The sequence below is a fragment of the Bubalus kerabau genome, chromosome 14 (genome assembly GCF_029407905.1).
Source record: "Bubalus kerabau isolate K-KA32 ecotype Philippines breed swamp buffalo chromosome 14, PCC_UOA_SB_1v2, whole genome shotgun sequence".
In the NCBI taxonomy this organism is placed as follows: Eukaryota; Metazoa; Chordata; class Mammalia; order Artiodactyla; family Bovidae; genus Bubalus; species Bubalus kerabau.
In genome coordinates this window covers 62,397,020-62,422,452 of record NC_073637.1, presented here as the reverse complement: position 1 = coordinate 62,422,452, position 25,433 = coordinate 62,397,020, and the positions used below count along the sequence as shown (strand labels likewise).

General features: G+C 42.1%; 1 protein-coding gene across 1 annotated transcript in view; it reads right to left on the bottom strand.

The window, feature by feature from the left end:
• Positions 1–25,433, bottom strand: part of DPYS (dihydropyrimidinase) — a 100,627-nt gene that overhangs the window by 64,176 nt on the left and 11,018 nt on the right. The window contains exons 2-3 of the mRNA XM_055546883.1: positions 5,854–6,012; positions 144–323 (exon numbers count right to left, since the gene is read on the bottom strand). Of these exons, the coding sequence (XP_055402858.1) occupies positions 144–323; positions 5,854–6,012 (339 nt within the window). The remainder of the gene's footprint in view (positions 1–143; positions 324–5,853; positions 6,013–25,433) is intronic.

Below are 25,433 nucleotides of genomic sequence, written 5' to 3'. Positions count from 1 at the left end.
TGTTTCCAAGTCACAGAAAATTAGTTCCTGGATTTCCTTTCTTCCAGTCCTTTGAATGAATTTACCTACTTGCGGCCAGTCATCTTCCCCTTAACTCATGGGCAGTTTCCCTTCTGTGGAAGCTCTGAACGGTAATTACCTACCTCTGCAATTAGGTCTCCGTTTTCGGCATGAACTTGAGCGATGGCTCCGATCTCCTTGCACCGAGAGAAGGCCTCGTACAGCTCCACATCCCTCACCATGTACACATCTTTATAAGCCATAAACATCTTGAAGGAGTTCACACCCTTATCCTGGGTGAGGATTTTCATTTCTTCTTTAACCTAAAAGGGGACCACAATCATAGCAAAGTGTCACCCTTTAAAGATGATACCAGCATTCTCCAAAATGCTGCATTCAGAAGAAAATAAAGCAAAATGAGGACCTCAGTTGAACTCCAGAAAAATGTAATTAAGGCCTCGATCGTTCCCCTAAGTCAGACTTTGTCTCAGACTTCATCATCTGATGAACTGCTGTGGCTATGATGCTTTTAAATCATGAAAGAGTTAATAGTACTCCCCCCCAAATACCTCACTTTTACACGTAGATATGAAATTCTCGTTATCTAGAGAAACAGGTACTGAGATGGGAAGAAATTATTCTAGAACATGAAAAGACAACCATTTGGCAGCAACAGAAGCAGTCATGTCTCTGGAAGGAAACAGAGCTAATGTGAAGTAAGGTTTGGGGTCACATCTGAACCCCACAGGATGAGTTAGAAGACAGAGGCGGTGGAAGATGTGCACTGACCCACTGGCAGCTCCTGGAGGTGAAAGATTCTGAACCAGTGGGAAGCCCCAGGAGCCTTCTGGGTTGCCAACTCAAACGTCCTGATCACCAATTCCAGTGTGTGAGTGGGGAGATTGGGGGTTCCTTCATACCACCAAGCAGTTCTCCAGACATCAGCTAGAAGGTATCTTACAACTCAACTCAATTTTAACACTACCTGGAGACTGCCTCATGGTCCACAGGTTAAGAGTTCAGTCTTATGGGGTATCCAGGTTGTCACCTGCACTTCTGACCAACCAGCTATAAATCGGGGGTTCCCAAAGCATCCTCCTCAGGTTCAATCAATCTGCTGGAGTGGTTCACAGAGCTCAGAGAAACATTGTACTTACTGGATCACCAGTTTACTATAAAAGGACATGATAAAGGATACAGACGAACATCAGATGGAAGAGGTCCTTCAAAGGTGAAGGAATGGGGGAAGGGCATGGGGCTTGTGTGTCCTCTGAGAGCACCGCTCTTCCCAAACCTCCACTCGGTCACATCCTTGAAGCTCTCCAAATCCTATCCTTTTAGGTTTCGTGGAGGCTTCATTACATGGGCATGACTGATGAAAGCATTAGCCACAGGCAACTAACCCAACCTCCAGCCCCTCTCCCCGCCTCACAGGTCAGTTGGGGGGGACTGAAATTTTCAACCATCTAATCACACAGTTAGCTCCTGGGTCAATCAGCCCCTGTCCTTGCTGCTGCTGCTGCTAAGTCGCTTCAGTTGTGTTCGACTCCGTGCGACCCCATCGACGGCCTCCTACCAGGCTCCCCCGTCCCTGGGATTCTCCAGGCAAGAACACTGGAGTGGGTTGCCATTTCCTTCTCCAATGCATGAAAGTGAAAAGTGAAAGGGAAGTCACTTAGTCATGTCCGACTCTTAGCGACCTCATGGACTGCAGCCCACCAGGCTCCTCCGTCCATGGGATTTTCCAGGCAAGAGTACTGGAGTGGGGTGCCATTGCCTTCTCCGCCTCTGTCCTTAGGTGGTGTCTAAAAATCACCTCTTTAATTCCTTGTAGCTCAGATGGTAAAGAATACGCCTGCAATGCAGAAGACCTGGGTTCGATCCCTGAGTTGGGAAGATTCCCTGGAGAAGGGAAAGGCTACCCACTCCAGTATTCTGGCCTGGAGAATTCCATGGACTGTATAGTCCATGGGGTCAAAAAGAGTCAGACACGACTGAGCGACTTTCACTTCACTTAACATAATAGACCTTTTCATTGCCCTCATCATGTAGGAAATTCCAAGCGTTTTAGGAGCTCTGTGCCAGAAATGGGGACAAAGACCAGATGTGAATTTCTTCTTATAAGCCATAATATCATACCAATGATAAGAGACAAGATAGGATCAAAACTAGTTTAGTAATTGCCTTTGCAGGTCCATTTCTAGTCTCAACAATGACGAATAACTTCAAAGGAAAAGTCAGAAGATTTGACCAAATAAAACTGCTTCAATTTCTACAAGTTGAAAAATACACACATACACATAAAAAATATACACATATAAATATAACATAAAACAAAAATATATAATAAAACATAAAAAATATGTAACAAGGATAGAATTATTGCTTAGTTAAAAAAAATGTTAGAGTTATTGCTGCTTCTACTTGAAAAATCCTAACATTCTAGATGAAAAATGTTATTTACAGTTCAAACAGTAAATTCAAATGACTAATAAACATGGAAAAAATGTTAACCTTCCTACTCATTAAAATGTGCAAAATAAAACAAAGCAATCTTTTCCTTCTATATCAGCAAAGTTTTAAAAATGACAATATCACATGTTAAGCTACTCACTTCCATCACTGTTTACTCTTTTACTAATTTTTCTCACTTTTCTCCATGGCACTTTATCAGCTGGCATATAATATATTTACCTGTTGACGACCTGCCTCCTCCTCTAGAATTCCACCCCATATGAGGAGCAGCTTTGTACAGTTTGGGCTTCCCAGGTGGCTCTGGGGTAGAGAATCTGTCTTTACCCCAGCAGGAGACACATGAGACGTGGGTTCAATCCCAGGGTGGGGAAGATCCCCTGGAGAAGGCAATGGCAACCCACTCCAGTACTCTTGCCTGGAAAATCCCGTGGACAGAGGAGCCTGGCAAGCTACAGTCCATGGGGTTGCTATGAGTCGGACATGACTGAGCATGCATGTAAGCTAAGCTTGTATAGTTTATCTGTTGCTATATCCTAGAACAGTGCCTGGCCCATAGTGGCCACTCAAAAACTTTCTGTTGGATGAATAATGAATGAAAAGGAGCAGAAAACACCAAAATGTTGAGAGTGAACATCACTGAAATGATGGAATGAGTTTCAAGATGCATTAAGTGACAAGAGCAAGGGTAGAACTTGGTATAATATGCCTCATTTTAAAAAACTTTTTTATAAGTTCTAATTTTCTACCATGAGTCTATTATTTTTATAGTGGGGGAAAAACCGCTTTAGACTGTTAGAAAATTCAAACTACGGGCTTCCCAATTACAACCCACATAGCTCAAGTGAAATACCCATGACTCCCAGAGTAGAAGAGCCTTTCTGCAGATGACCTTGTTAAACATCCCTGTCACCCATATCCATATCTGTGGGTAAGTCCCACTATACGACGGTCAGGCATAGCAGTTTAAGCCTTGCTATTCCAAAAGTGTGGTACCTGAACAGCAACAGCAACATCACCTGGGAGCTTACTAGAAATGCAGAATCTCAGGCTCTGCCCCAGACCTACTGCTATGGGCTGACTGTGTCCCCCTAAATTTATAGGTTGAAATCCTAGCCCCCGGTACCAAATGTGACCTTGTGCATGCATGCTAAGTCACTTCAGTCACATCCAATTCTTTGGGACCCTATGGACTTCTCTGTCCATGGGATTCTCCAGACAAGGATACTAGAGTGTCTTGCCATGCCCTTCTCCTGGGAGTCTTCCCGACTCAGGGATCTCTTATGTCACCTACCTTGGCAGGCAAGTTCTTTACCACTAGTACTACCTGGGAAGCCCAGCACCACCTCGGACTTGAATAAAAAAATTAATAAATAGAAAGTGGCTCAGATGGTGAAGAATCCGCCTGCAGTGCGGAAGACCTGGGTTCGACTGGGTTAGGAAGATCCCCTGGAGAAGGGAACGGCTACCCACTCCAGTATTCTGGCCTGGAGAATTCCCTGGACAAAGGACTCTGGCAGTCCATGGGGTTGCAAAAAGTCGGACACAGCTGAGTGATTTTCACTCATTCAATTAAGTAGAGTCAAGAGACCAGAAGGGGGAGCTCTCATACCTGCATGTCAGCGCAGAAGGGTCCTCTTTCTTGGCAAGGACCAGAACAATGAAAGTCATGGACTCTGTTTACTGGAGCCCTCCCAGCTTCCCCCTCCCCTCTAGGAAAGCCTGCGCCTTCCCTTGCCCTGTGGGGACTTGCACGTGGCTCAACGTGTTGGTAGACCCTGAACTGCAATTCTTCTGCTGATCTCAAATATGCCCATCTTTGCTGGAGAAATATCAGGCAGTCTCCTTGTTTCAGGTCAACATTTGGAAATAGGGCATTTACCAAAGTAATCAATTAAGATGAGGTCACTAGGGTGGACCATAATTCAGTATGATTGGTGTCTTTATAAAAAGGGGTAATTTAGCCACACACACACACACACAGAACATCATGGGAAGACAAAGGCAGAGATTCAGGTGATGTTCCTACAAATCAAAGGATAACCAGAGATTGCCAGCAAACCACCAGAAGTTGGTGAGAGGCTTGAAAGACATTATTCCTGAGCGCTCTCAGAAGGGACCAGCCGCACCAACACCTTGATCTCAGGCTGTGAGGCTCCTGAACTGTGAGACAGTTGTTGCAGCCACCCAGCTTGTAATTCTTGGTTAAAGCAGTCCTAGCAAACTAATACACTCACTGAACATAATCTGCACTTTAACAGGATTCACCAGGTGAATCATTTACATATTAAAATGTGAGAAACACTGGTACGAGCAAGCATCTTCACCTTTGCGCTATCTTATAAAACAAGAGTGAGAGGAAAGGAGGAAGGGAGAAGGGAAGGAAGGAGGGGCCGGAGAGAAGAAGGAAGGCAGGAAGATCTTAAACGCACAACGGAGGTCAGAGGCCTCACTCAGAATGCCGTTTCTGGAAAAAAATTAACTTTTTCTCTGGACTCTAAACCTTGCTACTATGTTTGCTGAACTATCTGGTTACTTGTTTTATATTAACTTAGTGTCTACAACCCAAATTTTGGGAGGAAGTAGGGACATAAGTTACATGGTGACTTCAAATAAAGTCACCCCATGAGCCCTTTCTAGCAAAAAGATTTCTGAATTAAGTCCAATGTGGAAAACATGCTATTGATTTAAATCACAAATAAAGGTTTCTTCCAAAGTACACATACATGTTTTCATGGGGAAAATAAGCATATTTTAACATCTCACAAAACTTTCTTTTCTATCTGAGTCATGTTATCATTTCTGCCATGGTCTAAATAATGAGCAGATACAGAAGACTGTGGAAGTTCAATTTTGAAATTATCTGACCAGGACTTGATATTAACAGAGTACCAGCTTAGTGCACAGCTGGGAGAAGGCCTGGAACACATTCCTGGTCTGTCCCTTCCTTGGTTTCTTTCCAGATATTAAAAACATTTATCTAACTGAAGTCTAATCTGTGGGAAAAGACTGCTTAAAAGTGCCCGGAGATGTTGAAGTTGAAAAGTCAAGTACTTTAAAAAATTGCATTTAAAGTATTTACAATTCATGACTTAAATATTAGGAAAGACTATTGTGAATCAGTATAAGGGATTTATCCTATTATCTTCATATGCTTTTTTTTTTTTTTTTTAGTTTTCTCAATTGATAATACTTCACAGGATTCAAAACTCAAATGGTACAAGAGAGTGTGCAATGAAAAGTCTTCCCTCCAATTGTGAGTTCCCGGAAGCAACCAACATCACTGGTTTCTTATGTTTTGACGTTGCCCGTTCCTTGATCTTTGCACGGAGCAATGATTAAAGGACTAACTAGAAGAAATTGGACCCCTGCATGGTTCACCTGGTCACTCCACCACGTCACCGCCACATGTAGGCTGTAGTCGCAGCAGACTTTGGGGTCAGCCCAGCTTCGCCAGGTGTCAAAGGCCTCAATGAGGGAGTGGCCTTTGTGTGGAATAGCAAAATCCATGATCATGGTGGTGCCTCCTGCCAGGGCAGCCTGAAATCACAAAGAGAGTTTCAACAGGTTAGCCATCAGTTTTCTAGTTGAGTCATTTATCTCCTTGAACAGCATGCATTTATAAGCACTTGGGCAAATTTGACGGGTCCAGGTATTTGCACAAAGATGCTGCCTGTGTAAAAGATCTAGAGAGACATGAATAGATGTTCCATAAAGTAAAGTCTGAAGCATTAAAAGAGCTGGAATGGCTTCTGCAAAAAGAATGACACGTCTGGTGAAATGAAAATGGCTTTGATCCAAAGAAAACAGAGTGGAGGCTGTAAAGAAAAGCCAAAATGGAAAAATGGAGATGATTTAAACATTTTTCTTCTCAAGAGAACTATATTCATCACTGTAAAATCCACTTCATTAGAATCAGCCTCGGGAACTGTATCTCTAACAACACTGGGTTCCATACAGACTCTCAGAAGACTCACGTGATTCCCAGCTGGTCTTTGTTCGGGCAACTCCTGAATCATTCCTTAATCCTCAGCTGTCCCCTCTAATCCATCTCCAGTGCTCTGGCCTTAGTGTCTCCCCTCGGCTTGCTCCTTACACCCCCAGTTTTGCTATTACTTCCTCCAATACAACCCCCTTTATTGCAATTAGAAGGAAATTTCAAAGCACAAGTGTGACCTCTTGACTCCAAGACTTAAAACTGAATGCTTCTCACTGCCCCTGGGATAGCCTTTAACCTTCATGTGGTCTGCAAGGCCCTGAATGATCTGCCTTGAGACTTCTAGTCTCTTTGGCATATACTACGTTACAATATGACTGGATTAAAAACTATTAAGTTATTAAATCAAATGTCTTTGACTAATTATTGACACTGATTTTATTACAAGATGGTTAAGTATGTTTTTAACTGTTGCATTTAAACAATGGTTGAATACTCACATACAGTTGTAAGAGCTGGACCGTAAGGAAGGCAGAATGCCAAAGAAATGATGCCTTCGAACTGTGGTGCTGGAAAAGACTCCTGAAAGTCCCTTGGACAGCAAGGAGATCAAACCAGTCAATCTTAAGGGAGATCAACCCTGAATATTCACTGGAAGGACTGATGCTGAAGCTCCAGTATTTTGGTCATCTGATTCGAACAGATGACTCATTGGAAAAGTCCCTGATGCTGGGAAAGATCAAGGGCAGAAGAAGAAGGCATCAGAGGATGAGACGGCTGGACAGCATCACCGATGCAATGAACATGAACTTGGGCAAACTCCGGGAAATGGTGAGGGACAGGGAGACCTGGCATGCTGCAGTCCATGGGGTTGCAAAGAATCAGACACGACTGGGCAACTGAACAACAACCACAGTTCAAATGATGCAGGTGAAGAAAAACACACAGGCAGAGATATGCTAGTGCGTGGGTTAAGGGCACTGACCACACAGGTTTACTGGTTGCAGGGTACAGCTCACCTTCAACATTACACTCCGAGTAATTCCTTCACTCCCTCACTCCTTCCTTCCTTCCTTTTTAAAATTAAATTTATTTATTATTTATTTTTGGCTGTCTGGGGCTTCATTGCTGCAGGCGGGCTTTCTCTAGTTTTGGAGAGCGGCGGCTGCTCCCTAGCTGTGATGCACAGGCCTCTCATTGCGATGGCTTCTCTCCCTGCAAAGCCCAGGCTCTAGGTGTGCGTGGGCTTCAGTAGTTGGTGGCTCGTGGGCTTAGTGGCCTCTCAGCATGTGGCCTCTTCCCAGACCAAGGATCAAACCTGTATTCCCTGTATCGGCAGGTGGAGTCTTTACCACTGGACCAGTAGGGAAGTTCTCTTTCCTTTGTTAGTTCATTTGTACCTCCTTCCTTGTACAGTATTGCTCTGTATATCAGGTCCTCAGAACTTAGACATCTTGTAACTGAAGTCTGTGTCTTTTGATCAACAGCTCCTATTTCCCCGCCACACCCTCTTCTCAGCCCCTGGCAGCCACTGTTCTACTCTTGGGTTCTCTGAGTTTGGTTTTTTTAGATTCCACATATAAGCGAGTTCATATTATTTCACTCAGCACAATGTCCTCAAGGTCCGTCTCTGTTGTCACAAATGGCAGGATTTCCCTCTTTCTAAATGATATTCCAATGTATATACACAGGTTTCCTTTATCCACTCATTCATAGATGGACACGTAAATTTATTTATATCTTGACTTGTGAATAATCCTGCAATGAACAGGGGAAAGTAGACAGCAGCTTCTTAACCTCCGGGTGCCTCTGATTCCTAACCTGTGAAGTGAGGATTGTACCTAAACCATAGAGTCACTGGGAAGATTAAATTGAGGTGATGTATATAAAGTGCTTAGTATGGTGTTTGGTTCATGGTAAGTGCTTCATAAGCTTCAACTCACAATGAGCCTTTGTGAATTAGGCATTTTCCCACTTTTCATATGTCAGTTGATCTCATCACCAGGAAACAAAGTTACGTGTTGTCATGTTACAACACAGAAGGGAGTGCCACCAGCTTCTCTCCCAGGTATGCCCACATGTCACCTTCCCCTACCCCCCACCCCACAGCCTTCCTCCCCAGACACAGAGTGCTCCCAGGAGTGCTCCCAGGTTCCAGGTTCCATCTCTTTTTTCGTGCTTACTTCAGTGGATTTTTATTTTTTCCTTAAGTCATTTGGTCCCACTCCAACTCTTTCTGCTCTCAAAAATCTCACTATTTATACAGGATTCTGTACTTTTATCTCTATCTTTAGATAACGATTGCTTTATGCATGGTGAAACAATACATATTTGCATTTCTTAAGAAACCCCTATGGGTATAATGAGAGTACCAGAAAAAATTCCTTAGGCTCTGTATTTTTATTTGAATGCAGATTAATCTTCTCACCTTCTTCCTTCTAAAATGTCTTCTCACTGATATCCCTGGAGGATGAAGGGCATTTTTCTAATAGAAAGTGCTGTTAATTAAAGTGTTGAAAGAAAATACCTTTTTCGTGTCTATTGAACTAGAAAATCAAGCTTAAAGAACAATTCTTTCCATATTTAAAGTCTCATCACATGCAGGATGTGGGAAACTAAATACAGTGATGGTGGGAATATAAATAAAATGATGCAGCCACTCTGGACAATAGTTTGGCAGTTTCTCATAGAGTTATCATACGATTTAGCAATTTCACTTCTAGGTATATACCCTAGAGAAATGAAAACACGTCCACACAAAAACTTGTACGCAGATAATCAGAGCAGCATTATTCATAATAATCAAAAAGTGGAAACCACCCAAATGCCCATCTACTATTGAATGAATAAACAAAAGGTGGTGTGTTCATACAGTGAAATATTATTTGGCCATAAAAAGGAATGAGATTCTGATACTTCTGCTACAGCTCGGATGAACCTTGAAAACATGATGCTAAGTGAAAGAAGCCAGTCACAAAAGGTTACATAGCCTATGATCCCATTTACATGAAATGTCCAAAAGGGATAAATCACAGTAGGAAGACCAGTGGTTTCTTGGGGTTAAGGGGGTTGGGGAAAGTTGGGAGGAGAGCTAAAGGGTACTGGGCTTCTTTTGAGGGAGATAAAAATGTTCTAAAATTGTGGTGATGTTTGCACAGCTCTGTGAATGTACTAAAAAACATTAAACTGCACATTCCAAATGAGTAAATATCATTATATATGAATTATATTTTAATAAAATTGTTACCCCCCAGAAGTCTACCCTATGTAAGGTATTTCATGGAGTGAAAGGGGTGGTTACGCACAATGCAATGAAAAATCTTCCCTCCAATTCTGACTTCCAGGAAGCAACGCACATCACCAGTTTCTTGTGTTTAGACATTGCCCATTCCTTGATCTTACACAGAGCAAGGACTAAGCAATTAAATGGAAGAAACTAGACCCCTAGTAGCTCACCTGGTCACTCCCCCATGTGATACACAAATGATCAGACACATGAATAGTCAAACAGTCTAGAGGAGGAGACAGAAATACGAACAAACAATTTAAAAATAATCAGATGGTAATAACAGGTAGCAAGTACACTTTCATAGTAAGCACAGTATCAGATCAGATCAGTCGCTCAGTCGTGTCTGACTTCTTGTGACCCCATGAATCGCAGCACGCCAGGCCTCCCTGTCCATCACCAATTCCCGAAGTTCACCCAGACTCACGTCCATTGAGTCAGTGATGCCATCCAGCCATCTCATCCTTTGTCGTCCCCTTCTCCTCCTGCCCCCAATCCCTCCCAGCATCAGAGTCTTTTCCAATGAGTCAACTCTTCAAATGAAGTGGCCAAAGTACTGGAGTTTCAGTTTCCTTGCAAAGAACACCCAGGACTGATCTCCTTCAGAATGGACTGGTTGGATCTCCTTGCAGTCCAAGGGACTCTCAAGAGTCTTCTCCAACACCACAGTTCAAAAGCAGCAATTCTTCGGCACTCAGCCTTCTTCACAGTCCAACTCTCACAACCATACATGACCACAGGAAAAACCATAGCCTTGACTAGACGAACCTTTGTTGGCAAAGTAATGTCTCTGCTTTTGAATATGCTATCTAGGTTGGTCATAACTTTCCTTCCAAAGAGTAAGCGTCTTTTAATTTCATGGCTGCAGTCACCATCTGTAGAGATTTTGGAGCCCAGAAAAATAAAGTCTGACACTGTTTCCACTGTTTCCCCGTCTATTTCCCATGAAGTGACAGGACCGTATGCCATGATCTTCGTTTTCTGAATGTTGAGCTTTAAGCCAACTTTTTCACTCTCCTCTTTCACTTTCATCAAGAGGCTTTTTAGTTCCTCTTCACTTTCTGCCATCAGGGTGGTGTCATCTGCATATCTGAGGTTATTGATATTTCTCCCAGCAATCTTGATTCCAGCTTGTGCTTCTTCCAGCCCAGCATTTCTCATGATGTACTCTGCATATAAGTTAAATAAACAGGGTGACAATATACAGCCTTGACGAACTCCTTTTCCTATTTGGAACCAGTCTGTTGTTTCATGTCCAGTTCTAACTGTTGCTTCCTGACCTGCATACAAAGACAGATCAGGTGGTCTGGTATTCCCATCTCTTTCAGAATTTTCCACAGTTTATTGTGATCCACACAGTCAAAGGCTTTGGCATAGTCAATAAAGCTGGAACTCTCTTGCTTTTTCCACGATCCAGCACAGTATAGGGATTGTGAAAAGGAAGCTAACGTTGCTAAGCTCCTAGAAAAGATGGGCTTCCCAGGTGGTGTCAAGTGGTAAAGAACCCACCTGCCAATGTAAGAGACATAAGAGACACGGGTTCAACCCCTGGCTTGGGAAGATTTCCCTAGAGGAGGGCATGGCAACCCACTAGTCTTGCCTGGAGAATCCCATGGACAGAGGAGCCTGGTGGGCTACAGTCCACGGAGTCGCAAAGAGTTGGACACAACTGAAATGACTTAGTATGCATACTAGACGAGGTAGAGGGAAAAGACCGCTGGAAAATCCCAAGGGAAACAATCAGAGGAGGCTGGGATTTGAATTAGTATCAGGACATACACTCGAAGCTGCCACTAATGGTAATAAAATCTAACTGGTAGAGACTACTTATTATGTTCCAGGAACTATTCTGATATTCTAAGTGTTTAAACCAACTCAGCAGCTCTGCAGCAGGGCATATCATATATGCCATATATCATATCAAATAACCCCGTTTTAGAGTTGAGGAAACCGAGACCAGCACCATGAAATAACTGCCTAGTTCTCACAGCTAGAGAATAACAAAGGCTAGACTGGACCCAGGGCATTGGGTTCCAGAGCCTGTGCTCTCAGGAACAGCCAAGAGCAGGCAGAAGTTCTGAGAAAAGGGTCTGCGAGGAAGAATCAGCAGAGAGGTGGTAAAGGGCAGAATGTATCTCAAAACAGAAACTGACTCACAGAGAACACAAACTAGTGGTTATTTAAGGAGAGCAGGAACCAGGGAGGGACAGTTAGGGCTGAGAGATACAAACACTATGTATAGAGCAGCAACAAGGATATACTGTACAGTATGGAAAATTACAGCCATTACCTTGTGATAACCTATAATGGAGTGTAATCTGCAGAAGCATTGACTCACTATGCTGTACACCTGTAACTGACATAACACTGTAAATCAACTAAGTGTACTTCAAAAGCAGGGGGAGGTGGGAGGGAGGTTCAGGAGGGAAGGAACATATGTACACGGATGACTGATTCACGTTGATGTATGACAGAAACCAACACAGTATTGTAAAGCAATTATCCTCCAGATAAAAATAAATACACTTGAAAAGATGACCAAGACGTGTGAAGCAATGATTCCCAGAGGAAGGCAGGGCGGTGGAGGCTGCAAGCGTGATGGGGGTCTGGGGTGACTGAGGCGTGGATGAGGGACAGAGGAGGGAAGCCCATCTGGGAGAGAGCATGGGTTCCATGGAGAGCAGCCTGCATGTGAGGTGCTCGGGCACATGTCCACTCTGTTTGTGGACAGAGAAAGACGCAGCCCTGAGACTGAACGACACTCATGAGGAAGAAAGGAGAAAGATGTGGCAGTGACCTTGGAGAGGATGCGCAAGGGGTCCTGAGGTTGGTGGAAATAACCAGAGAGAGAGAGAAGCCACAGCAACACGCTCCAGAACATACCAGCCTTTAGCAAGAGAATAAAATTGGACGGAGTCAGGTCGAAACGTTTTCAGTGGCTGTTTCTGGATGGTATGCTTACGGGTCTTCATTTCCCTCTAGTTAACTTTTATTTTCCATAGTTGCTATATTTTCTACAAAAAAGCCTAACTTTTGAAAGATGAAAAAATAGATTTTACATGGTTTTAGTGTGAGTCAAAGTGTTCAGTCGTGTCCGACTCTTTGTGATTCCATGGACTATAGCCCACCAGGCTCCTCTGTCCATGGAATTCTCCAGGCCAGAATACTGGAGTGGGTAGCCGTTCCCTTCTGCAGGGGATCTTCCTAACCCAGGGACTGAACCCAGGTCTCCCACATTGCAGGAGGATTCTTTACCATCTGAGCCACCAGGGAAGCCTGGTGTATTATATTAAATATAGGTTTTACATAATATGATACAAACTCATATATGCATATATGCCATATACACTAAGTAATGATGAGTCTCTTATGAAACTGAAGATGTGATGGTCAAACAGCCACTTTTATTAAAACTACAGCAAATTAAAATTCCTGGGACTAGCTATAATTTAATCATGAATACATATTTATCACAAATGCTTCACATCCCTAATGAACTGAAAAGGAGCAGACATTTGTCTTTTTTCATTTCTTCTTGTTCTGTTTCTCTTTCCCACTTCCCTCCATTTCCTCAAATCTCAAAATGGGAACAAAGTGCCTGGGAGAGGACAGCCTGGGCCAGAGTCCGGGGCCAGAGTGGGCAATGGATGGAAAACGGAATCTGTCTTTTCCCAAACCACTAGGGCATCATCCATCCATCTGCCACAAGGATCCTAGCTGCTACCCTGGGACCTGGCCAACAGTGGTCGGGCACCATCAGCGTTCCTCCCTGTGTCCCTCAAGCCTCTTTTGGTCTCTCTAGTCACCCAGGGTCCTTTGGCAGCCCAAAGTTATCTCAAATCCCTGAACACGATTTCAGGAGCTGAAATACTCCCTTCTTTCCACAGGGTCCAGGGAGCCATGTGTCACAGCGGCAATTCTGTAATCTCAATTAAAGGGGACACTCAGACGTAGGAAGGAGACCTGTACCTCCTACTAAGTATTTGCCTCTCAAGGAAGAGCTTGTTCAAACACTCAGTCCTGTGTTAAGCAATTTTTTTTTTTTTTTGTCTTCTAAATCCCTTTTAGAAATCCGGTCCCATCACTTCATGGCAAATAGATGGGGAAACAGTGGAAACAGTGTCAGACTTTATTTTTGGGGGCTCCAAAATCACTGCAGATGGTGACTGCAGCCATGAAATTAAAAGACGCTTACTCCTTGGAAGGAAAGTTATTACCAACCTAGACAGCATATTAAAAAGCAGAGACATTACTTTGCCCACAAAGGTCCATCTAGTCAAGGCTATGTTTTTTCCAGTGGTCATGTATGGATGTGAGAGTTGGACTGTGAAGAAGGCTGAGCGCCGAAGAATTGCTGCTTTTGAACTGTGGTGTTGGAGAAGACTCTTGAGAGTCCCTTGGACTGCAAGGAGATCCAACCAGTCCATTCTAAAGGAGATCAGTTCTGGGTGTTCACTGGAAGGACTGATGCTGAAGCTGAAACTCCAGTACTTTGGCCACCTCATGCGAAGAGCTGAATCATCTGAAAAGACCCTGATGCTGGGAGGGATTGGGGGCAGGAGGAGAAGGGGACGACAGAGGATTAGATGGTTGGATGGCATCACCGACTCGATGGACATGGGTTTGGGTGGACTCTGGGAGTTGGTGTTGGACAGGGAGGCCTGGTGTGCTGCGGTTCATGGGGTTGCAAAGAGTCAGACACGACTGAGTGACTGAACTGAACTGAACTGAACTGAAATCCCTTTTATTTATTTATTTTTTAATTTATTTTTTATTGAAGGATAATTGCTTTACAGAATTTTGCTGTTTTCTGTCAAACCTCGACATGAATCAGCCATAGGTATACATATATCCCCTCCCTTTTGAACCTCTTTCCCATCTCCCTCCCCATCCCTCCCCTCTAGGTTGATACAAAGCCCCTGTTTGAGTTTCTTGAGCCATACAGCAAATTCCCATTGGCTATTTTACACATGGTAATGTAAGTTTCCATGTTAGTCTTTCTATACATCTCATCCTCTCCTTCCCTCTCCCCACATCCATAAGTCTATTCTCTATGTCTGTTTGTCCATTGCTGCCCTGTAAATAAATTCTTCAGTACCATTTTTATAGATTCTGTGTATATGCATTAGAATATGGTATTTTCTGACTCACTTCACTCTGTACAATAGGCTCTAGGTTCATCCACCTCATTAAAACTGACTCAAATGCATTCCTTTTTATGGTTGAATAGTATTCCATTGTGTATATGTACCACAATTTCTTTATCCATTCATTTGTCAATGGATATCCAGGTTGCTTCCATGTTCTAGCTATTGTAAATGGTGCTGCAATGAACAATGGGATACATATGTCTCTTTCAATTTTGGTTTCCTCAGGGTAGATACCTAGGAGTGGGATTGCTGGGCCATATGGTGGTTTTATTCCTAGTTTTTTAAGGAATCTCCATACCATCTTCCATAGTGACTGTATCAATTTACATTCCCACCAACAATGCAAGACCATTCCCTTTTCTTCACACCCTCTGCAGCATTTATTGTTTGTAGACTTTTTGATGAGGGCCATTCTGACCGGTGTGAGGTAATATCTCATTGTAGTTTTGATTTGCATTCTCTAATAATGAGTGATATTGAGCATCTTTTCATGTGTTTGTTAGCCATCTGTATGTCTTCCTTAGGGAAATGTCTGTTTAGGTCTTTTCCCACTTTTTGATTGGGTTGTTTGTTTTTCTGGTATTGAGCTGTATGAACCACTTGTATATTTTTTGAAATTAATCCTTTGTCAGTTGTTTCATTTGCTATTATTTTCTTTGATTATCTTGCTTTGATTTATGTCATCGAGTGTTCGGCCTATGTTTTCCTCTAAGAGTTGTATAGTTTCTGATCTTACATTTAGGTCTTTAATCCATTTTGAGTTTATCTTTGTGTATGATGTTAGGAAGTGTTCTAATTTCATTCTTTCACATGTAGCTGTCCAGTTTTCCCAGCACCATTTATTGAAGAGGCTGTTTTCCCCCATTGTATATTCTTTCCTCTTTTGTCAAAAATAAGGTACCCATGGGTGCATGAGCTTATTTCTGGGCTTTCCAACTTGTTTCATTGGTCTATATTTCTGTTTTTGTGCCAGTACCATACAGTCTTGATGACTGTAGCTTTGTAGTATAATCTGAAGTCAGGAAGGTTGATTCCTCCAGCTCCATTCTTCTTTCTCAAGATTGCCTTGGCTACTCAGGGTCTTTTGTGTTTCCATATGAAGTGTGAATTTTTTTGTTCTAGTTCTGTGAAAAATGCCATTGGTAATTTGATAGGGATCACATTAAATCTGTAGATTGTGTTTGATAGTATATTCATTTTCACAATGTTGATTGTTCCTATCCAGGAACATGGAATATCTCTCCATCTGTTTATGTCGTCTTTGATTGCTTTCATTATCTTATAATTTTCTGAGTACAGTTCTTTTGTCTCCTTAGGTAAGTTTATTCCTAGATATTTAATTCTTTTGTTGCAGTGGTGAATGGCACTCATTTCTTAATTTCTCTTTCTGATTTTTCATTGTTAGTACATACAAATGCAAGTGATTTCTCTGTATTGATTTTGTATCCTGCAACTTTGCTAAATTCACTGGTTAGCTCTAGTAATTTTCTGATACTATCCTTAGAGTTTTCAATGTACAGGATCATGTCATCTGCAAACAGTGAGAGCTTTGTTTCTTCTCTTCCAGTCTAGATTCCTTTTATTTCTTTTTCTTCTCTGATTGCTACAGCTAGGACTCCCAGAACTATGTTGAATAATAGTGGCAAAAGTGGACACCCTTGTTTTGTTCCTGATGTTAGGGGGGATTCTTTCAGTTGTCACCATTGAGAATAATGTTTGCTGTAGGCTTATCATATATGGACTTTACTATGTTGAGGTAGGTTCCTTCTATGCCCATTTTTTGACGAGTTTTAATCATAAATGAGTGCTGAATTTTGTTAAAGGCTTTTTATGCATCTATTGAGATTATCATATGGCTTTTATCTTTCAATTTGTTAATATGGTGTATCACACTGATTTGTGTATATTGAAGAATTCTTGCATCCCTGGAATAAACCCAACTTGATCATGGTGTATGAGCTTCTTGATGTGTTGCTGAATTCTGTTTGCTAAAATTTTGTTGAGGATTTTTGCATCTATGTTCATCAGTGATATTGGCCTGTAGTTTTCTTTTTGTGTGTTGTCTTTGTCTTGTTTTGGTATCAAAACTAGATGGTGGCCTTATAGAATGAGTTTGAAAGTGTTCCTTCCTCTGCAATTTTTTGAAAGAGTTTTAGAAGGATAGGCATTAGCGCTTCTCTAAATGTTTGGTAGAATTCTCTTGTGAAGCCATCTGGTCCTGGCTTTTGTTTTTTGGGAGATTTTTGATCACAGCTTCAATTTCAGTGCTTGTAATTGGGTTGTTCATAATTTCTATTTCTTCCTAGTTCACTCTTGGAAGATTGAACTTTTCTAAGAATCTGTCCATATCTTCCAGGTTATCTATTTTATTGCCATATAATTGATCATAATAGTCTCTTATAATCCTTTGTATTTTTGCATTGTCTGTTGTAACCTCTCCTTTTTCATTTCTAATTTTGTTGATTTGATTCTTCTCTCTTTTTTTCTTGTTGAGTCTGGCTAAAGGTTTGTCAATTTTGTTTATCATCTCAAAGAACTAACTTTTAGTTTTATTAATCTTTACCATTGTTTCTTTCACTTCTTTTTCATTTATTTCTGCTTGGATCTTTATGATTTCTTTCCTTCTACTAATTTTGGGGGTTTTGTTGTTGTTGTTCTTCTTCTTTTTCCAGTTGTTTTAGGTGTAAAGTTAGGTTGTCTATTTGGTGCTTTTCTTGCTTCTTGAGGTAGGATTGTATTGCTATAAACTTTCCTCTTAGAACTGCTTTTGCTGCATCCCATAGGTTTTGAGTTGTGTTCTCATTGTCATTATTTCTAGAAATTTTTTGATATCCCTTTTGATTTCCTCAGTAACCTGTTTTTTATTTAGAAATGTGTTGTTTAATCTCCATGTGTTTGTGCTTCTTACAGTTTTTTTCTTGTAATTGATATCTCGTCTCATAGTATTCTGGTCAAGAAGATGCTTGATACGATTTCAATTTTCTTAAATTTACTGAGGTTTGATTTGTGACCCAAGATGTGGTCTATTCTGGAGAATTTTGCATGTGCACTTGAGAAGAAGGTGTATTCTTCTGCATTTGGATGGAATGTCCTGAAGATATCAGTGAGATCCATCTCATCTAAGGTATCATTTAAGGCTTGTGTTTCCATATTAATTTTCTGTTTTGATGATTGGTCCATTGGTGTGAGTGGTGTGTTAAAGTCTCCTACTATTATTGTGTTACTGTCAGTTTCTCCTTTTATGCCTGTTAGTGTTTGTCTTATGTATGGAGGTGTTCCTACATTGGGTGCATGCTGCTGCTGCTAAGTCGCTTCAGTCGTGTCCAACACTGTGCGACCCCAGAGACGGCAGCCCACCAGGCTCCCCCATCCCTGGGATTCTCCAGGCAAGAACACTGGAGTGGGTTGCCATTTCCTTCTCCAATGCATGAAAGTGAAAAGTGAAAGTGAAGTCGCTCAGTTGTGTCTGACTCTTAGCGACCCCATGGACTGCAGCCCACCAGGCTCCACCGTCCATGGGATTTTCCAGGCAAGAGTACTGGAATACCATTGCCTTCTCCCATTGGGTGCATAGATATTTACAATTGTTATGTCTTCCTCTTGGATTGATCCCTTGATCATTATGTAGTGTCCTTCCTTATCTCTTGTAATCTTCTGTTTTAAGGTCTATTTTGTCTGATATGAAAATTGTTACTCCAGCTTTCTTTTGCTTCCCATTTGCATAGAATATATTTTTCCATCCTCTCACTTTCAGTCTATATGTGTCTTGAGGTCTGAAGTGGGTTTCTTGTAGACAGCATATATATGGGTCTTGTTTTTGTATCCCTTCAGCCAGTCTGTTGGAGAAGGAAATGGCAACCCACTCCAGTGTTCTTGCCTGGAAAATCCCAGGGACGGGGGAGCCTGGTGGGCTGCAGTCCATGGGGTCACACAGAGTCGGACACAACTGAAGCGACTTAGCAGCAGCAGCAGCAGAAGCCAGTCTGTGTCTTTTGGTTGAAGCATTTAATCCATTTACATTTAAAGTAACTATTGGTATATATGTTCCTATTGCCACTTTCTTAATTGTTTGGGTTTGATTTTGTAGATCTTTTTTTCTTCTGTTGTATTTCTTGACTATATAAGTCCCTTTAACATTTGTTGTAAAGCTGGTTTGGTGGTACTGAATTCTCTTAACTTTTGTTTGTCTGAAAAGCTTTTTATTTCTTCATCAATTTTGAATGAGATCCTTGCCGGGTACAGAAATCTTGGTGGTAGATTTTTCCCCTTCAGTACTGTAAATATATCCTGCCATTCCCTTCTGGCCTGCAGAGTTTCTGCTGAAAGATAAGCTGTTAAGTGTATGGAGTTTCCCTTGTATGTTACTTGTTGCTTCTCCCTTGCTGCTTTTAGTATTCTTTCTTTGTGTTTAGTCTTTGTTAGTTTGATTAGTATGTGTCTTGGCATGTTTCTCCTTGGGTTTATCCTGTATGGGACTCTTTGTGTCCCTTGGACCTGATTGACTATTTCCTTTTCCATGTGGGAAAATTTTCAACTATAATCTCTTCAAAAATTTTCTCATACCCTTTCTTTTTCTCTTCTTCTTCTGCAACCCCTATAATTTGAATGTTGATGTGTTTGATATGGTCCCAGAGGTCTCTGAGACTATCCTCAACTCTTTTCATTCTTTTTACTTTATTCTGCTCTTCAGAAGTTATTTCCACCATTTTATTTTCCATCTCACTAATTCATTTTTCTGCTTCAGATATTCTGCTATTGATTCCTTCTAGAGTATTTTTAATATCGGTAATTGTGTAGTTTGTCTTTGTATGTTTATTCTTTAATTCTTCTAGGTCTTTTTAAATTGATTCTTACATTTTCTCCATTTTGTTTTCAAGGTTTCAATCATCTTTACTATCATTATTCTGAATTCTTTTTCAGGTAGTTTGCTTATTTAGTCTTCATTTATTTGGACTTCTGTGTTTCTAGTTTGTTACTTCATTTGTGCAGTATTTCTCTGTCTTTTCATTATTTTTTTTAAGCTATTGTGTTTGAGGTCTCCTCTTTTCTGAGGCTTCAAGGAAAGTTGAATTCTTTCCTTGAAGAAAGTTGAGTTCTTTCTTCCTTTTGATTTCTGCTCTCCTATGGTTGGTCCAGTGGTTTGCGTGAGCTTTGTATAGGATAAGATTTGTGCTGGGTTTTTGTTTGTTTGTTTGTTTTTCCTCTGATGGGCAAGGCTGAGTGAGGTGGTAATCCTGTCTGCTGATGATTGGGATTGTATCTTTGTTTTGTTTGTTGTTTAGATGAGGCATCCTGCACAGGGTGCTACTCATGGTTGGGTGATGCCAGGTCTTGTATTCAAGTGGTTTCCTTTGTGTCAGCTCCCACTATTTGATACTCACGATGGGTAGTCTTTTGCTAGTCTAGGGTCTTGGAGTCAGTGCTCTGACTCCAAATGCTCAGGGCTTGATCTCTCCCTAGGATGTCCTCCAACACTGTGCTGATCTCTGGATCTGCTGTGGGACAGATTCTAATCTGGTTCTACTCCTGTGTGTTCTTGCCTCCAATGTCCACAGCTATCAGAGTTAGTGCATTTTCTTTTGTGGGAGCTCTCAATGGCCTTTTATATATTCCATAGACACAGAGTCTGCTTAGTTGATTATGTGGACTTAATTTGCAGCTTGTATAGCTGGTGGGAAGATTTTGGATCTTTTTCCTTAGACACACTGCCCCTGGGTTTCAATTGTGGTTTTATTTCTACCTCTGGGTTTCAATCGAGGTTCTATTTCCACCTCTACATGTGGGTCGTCCCCTGGGGTTTAGCTCCTGAGGCTGCCCTGGAGGGCTTGGGTTTGCCCCTGTGAGGGCAAGGTGTGGAGGTGGTGCAGCTGCTCGTGTCGCAGGGGTTCTGGCAGCACCAGGCACTGAGGGGGTTGGTGGCTAGGATAGCAGGAAATATAGTGCTCTAGAAGGGAATGGCAACCAGTATTGGCCAATATGCTCCAGTATTCTTGCCTGGAGACCCCCCTCTCTGACAGAGAATCCTGGCAGGCCACAGTCTACAGGGTCACAGAGTCAGACACGACCGAAGCGACCCTGTGAGCATAGATGCAAGACTTATTTTTTGCCTGTGGCAGCTCTGCCCCAGTGAGAGTTGAACATTAAGATGGTGCAGCTACTTGGCTTGCAGGGACCCTGGCAGCATCAAGTGTGTAGGGACAGAGACTGCCTCTGCCCTATCAGAGTCTTTTTTCGAGTCTCTTGTAGTTGGCGATCAGAAGGCCTCTTTGGTCAGTTTTTCTCTGTAGCTCCACCTGTTCACTTAGAGGGCACTTAGAGGGCTCTCTTTCCTGGGGAGTGCTGAAGAAGCTGAAATCAAATGGTTCTATGAAGACCTACAAGACTTTTTAGAATTAACACGCAATAAAGGTGTCTTTTTCATTATAGAGGACTGGAATGCAAAAGTAGAAAGTCAAGAGATACCTCGAGTAACAGGCAAATTTGGCCTTGGAGTACAAAATGAAGCAGGGCAAAGGCTAACAGAGTTTTGCCAGAGAATGCACTGGTCGTAGCAAACACCTTCTTCCAACAAAATGAGAAAACACTCTACACATGGACATCACCAGATGGTCAATACCAAAATCAGATTGATTATATTCTTTGCAGCCAAAGATGGAGAAACTCTATACAGTCAGCAAAAACAAGACAGGGAGCTGACTGTGGCTCAGATCAAGAACTCCTTATTGCAAAATTCAGACTTAAATTGAAGAAAGTAGGGAAAAGTACCAGATTACTCAGGTATGACTTAAATCAAATCCCTTATGATTATACAGTGGAAGTGAGAAATAGATTCAAAGGATTAGATTTGACAGATAGTGTCTGAAGAACTATGAATGGAAGTTCATGACATTGTACAGGAGGCAGTGATCAAGACCATTCCCAATAAAAAGAAATGCAAAAAGGCAAAATGGTGGTCTGAAGAGGCCTTACTGAGAAAAGAAAAGAAGCTAAAGGCAAAGGAGAAAGGGAAAGATATACCCATTTGAATGCGGAGTTCAAAGAGTAACAAGGAGAGATAAGAAAGACTTCCTCAGTGATCAATGCAAAGAAATAGAGGAAAACAAGAGAATGGGAAAGACTAGAGATCTCTTCAAGAAAATTAGAGATTCCAAGGGAATATTTCATGCAAAGATGGGCACAATAAAGGACAGAAATGGTATGGACCTAACAGAAGCAGAAGATATTAAGAAGAGGTGGCAAGAATACACAGAAGAACTGTACAAAAAAGATCTTCATGACCCAGATAACCATGATGGTGTGATCACCCACCTAGAGCCAGACATCCTGGAATGCAAAGTCAAGTGGGTCTTAGGAAACTTTACCACGAACAAAGCTAGAGGAGATGATGGAATTCCAGTTGAGCTATTTCAAATCCTAAAAGATGATGCTGTGAAAGTGCTGCGCTCAATATGCCAGCAAATTTGGAAAACCCAGCAGTGGCCACAGGACTGGAAAAGGTCAGTTTTCATTCCAATCCCAAAGAAAGGCAATGCCAAAGAATGCGCAAACTACCGCATAATTGCACTTATCTCACACGCTAGCAAAGTAATGCTCAAAATTCTCCAAGCCACGCTTCAACAGTACATGAACCGTGAACTTACAGATATTCGAGCTGGATTTGGAAAAGGCAGAGGAACGAGAGATAAAATTGCCAGCATCTGTTGGATTATCAAAAAAGCAAGAGAGTTCCAGAAAACCACCTACTTCCGCTTTATTGACTATGCCAAAGCCTTTGACTGTGTGGATCAAAACAAACTTTGGAAAATTCTTCAAGAGACGGGAATACCAGACCACCTGACCTGCCTCTTGAGAAATCTGTGTGCAGGTCAAGAAGCAATAGTTAGAACTGGACATGGAACAACAGACTGGTTCCAAATCAGGAAAGGAGTAAGTCAAGGCTGTATATTGTCACCCTGCTTATTTAACTTATATGCAGAGTACATCATGAGAAATGCCAGGCTGGATGAAGCACAAGCTGGAATTAATATTGCCGGGAGAAATATCAATAACCTCAGATATGCAGATGACACCACCCTTATGGCAGAAAGCAAAGAAGAACTAAAGAGCCTCTTGATGAAAGTGAAAGAGGAAAGTGATAAAGCTGGCTTAAAACTCAACATTTAGAAAACTAAGATCATGGCATCTGGTCCCATCAGTTCATGGCAAATAGATGGGGAAATCAATGGAAACCGTGAAAGACTTTATTTTGGGGGGCTCCAAAATCACTGCAGATGGTGACTGCAGCCATGAAATTAAAAGATGCTTGCTCCTTGGAAGGAAAGCTATGATCAACCTAGATAGCATATTAAAAAGCAGAGACATTACTTTGCCAACAAAGGTTCACCTAGTCAAAGCTATGATTTTTCCAGTAGTCATGTATGGATGTGAGAGTTGGACTATAAAGAAGGCTGAGCGCCGAAGAATTGATGCTGGTGAACTATGGTGTTGGAGAAGACTCTTGAGAGTCCCTTGGACTGCAAGGAGATCCAACCAGTCTATCCTAAAGGAAATCAACCCTGAATATTCATTGGAAGGACTGATGCTGAAGCTGAAGCTCCAATACTTTGGCCACCTGATTTGAAGAACTGACTCACTAGGAAAGACCCTGATGCTGGGAAAGATTGAAGGTGGGAGTAGAAGGGGACAAGAGAAGATGAGATGGTTGGATGGCGTCACTCACTCAATGGACATGAGTTTGAGCAAGTTCTGGGAGTTGGTGATGGACAGGGAAGCCTGGCGTGCTGCAGTTCATGGGGTCGCAAGGAGTTGGACACAACTGAGCAACTGAGCTGAATTGAACTGGTCTGGGGTCCTTCTCTGTTGTTTGGCGTGTCAGGCACATACAGGGCCCCCTCCCTGGCTGGGGTCCTACTCTGTAGATCAGCTCTTAAGGCACTTAAAGGGGCATCCTGGGTGGGGTCCTTCTCTGTAGCTCAGTGTGTCAGGCATTTGATGGGCCAGCCTCCCTATTGTTCAGCTGCTGATGCTGGCGTGTGAGAAGAGAGAGGCTATGGTGGTGGCTCCACCCCTGCCTAGCTTTCCTCCACTGGCATTTCCCACCACGGTCTCCTCCCTCACATCCCCTCAACCTGTCTCTCTGCAGTTAACAGCAGCCCTCACCCTGGGATTGCTCCACAATCCCTCCAGCTCCTAGCTGCTGCACCTTCCGGGAGACCAGTGTTCCTGTCTGGGGTATGTATGGCTGTGGCAGGAGCTGTCTGATTCTCATTCCATTTAGGCTGCCATAGATCAGCTATTTCACTCTCAGCCTTAAATGTTTCTCCTCTGACTCAGACAATTGCCCTGCTGTGGGGCTAGGACCCCTGCTTCAGTTCCCCCATCCGCCGAGGGCAGGTCCAGTCCTGCTAATACTCCTGTTTACCCCCCCCTAGTTCCTTCGTCCTACTGAGTTTTGCGTGGTCCTATATCTTCTTTTCTGCTCGTCAGGTACTCCTGCCTGCTCTCAGCTGATGTTCTGCATGCACTTCTGTGTCTGAAGGCATATCCCTGATGTATCCGTGCAGAGAGATGTACTCCATGTTCACCTACTCCTCCGCCATCTTGTTCTCTGTGCGTTAAGCATCTTATGTACATTAACTCATTGAATGATGCCTTGCTACAGTCCTGAGAGATAGAAATTGCTTTTCTTATTTTACAGTTGAGGATACTGAGGCTCAGAGATGTCAAATGGCTCTCCAGGGTCACACAGTTGGCAATTCTCATTGGGAACACGGAGGAGGCTGCAGCTTTGTCCAGGAGGTCTTACATTCTGCCTACTCTGTGCCTCAACCCCATGCAGGCCTTGTCCCCTTACCCAGTCTTCAATTTAGTATGATGGTTTCCAGCCTATTGTCCCAGTTCATCAGTGAATCTTTACTTGGAGAAATGCATAGGTTGGTAAAATAAATCAACCATTTAGGAAACCCATGACCATACCAAAACAAAACAAATCTCATTGAACTATGAATTGTAAATTCACAAAGGAAATGAAATTTTATTAAGCTCATGTCATGTTCATCATTTTGAGAAATGTCACTGAAATAATGTGCTCCTGAAAGAGTTACAAGGAAAAGCTCTATCTTGATGCTTTTTGCTTCCACACAGCGATCACGGGATAATTAACTTTATCCAGCAAATCAACTCATCAGAACATTGCATTCCTAGCTCATTTTGTAGATTTTCAGTATTCACTGAATTACTTTTAACATCAGTTGCTTTACATTCATTTCACAACATGTTCGCCAGAATCAACATTTGAAGAATAAAGAGAGTTTAGGGGAGGGAAAACCAGGAAAGAGAGAAAATTCCTTTCATATTTTCATACAAAACCTAATTGTTTCCTTTGTACTTATGATGATTGACTTCACCTTTATTTGTCAGTTAGCCAAACAAAATGCATTTACCTCTTCTAATCTTGGCTCATAAATCAGTTCTTTCAGCTCCTAATTACTTTGGCTGTTCTCCCTTGAAAACCTTCTAATTTGTCTAAGACCTTCTCTTAGGGAGAGAAGAGCATGTACTTGCTATCTTATGTGCAAACCTTATTGTT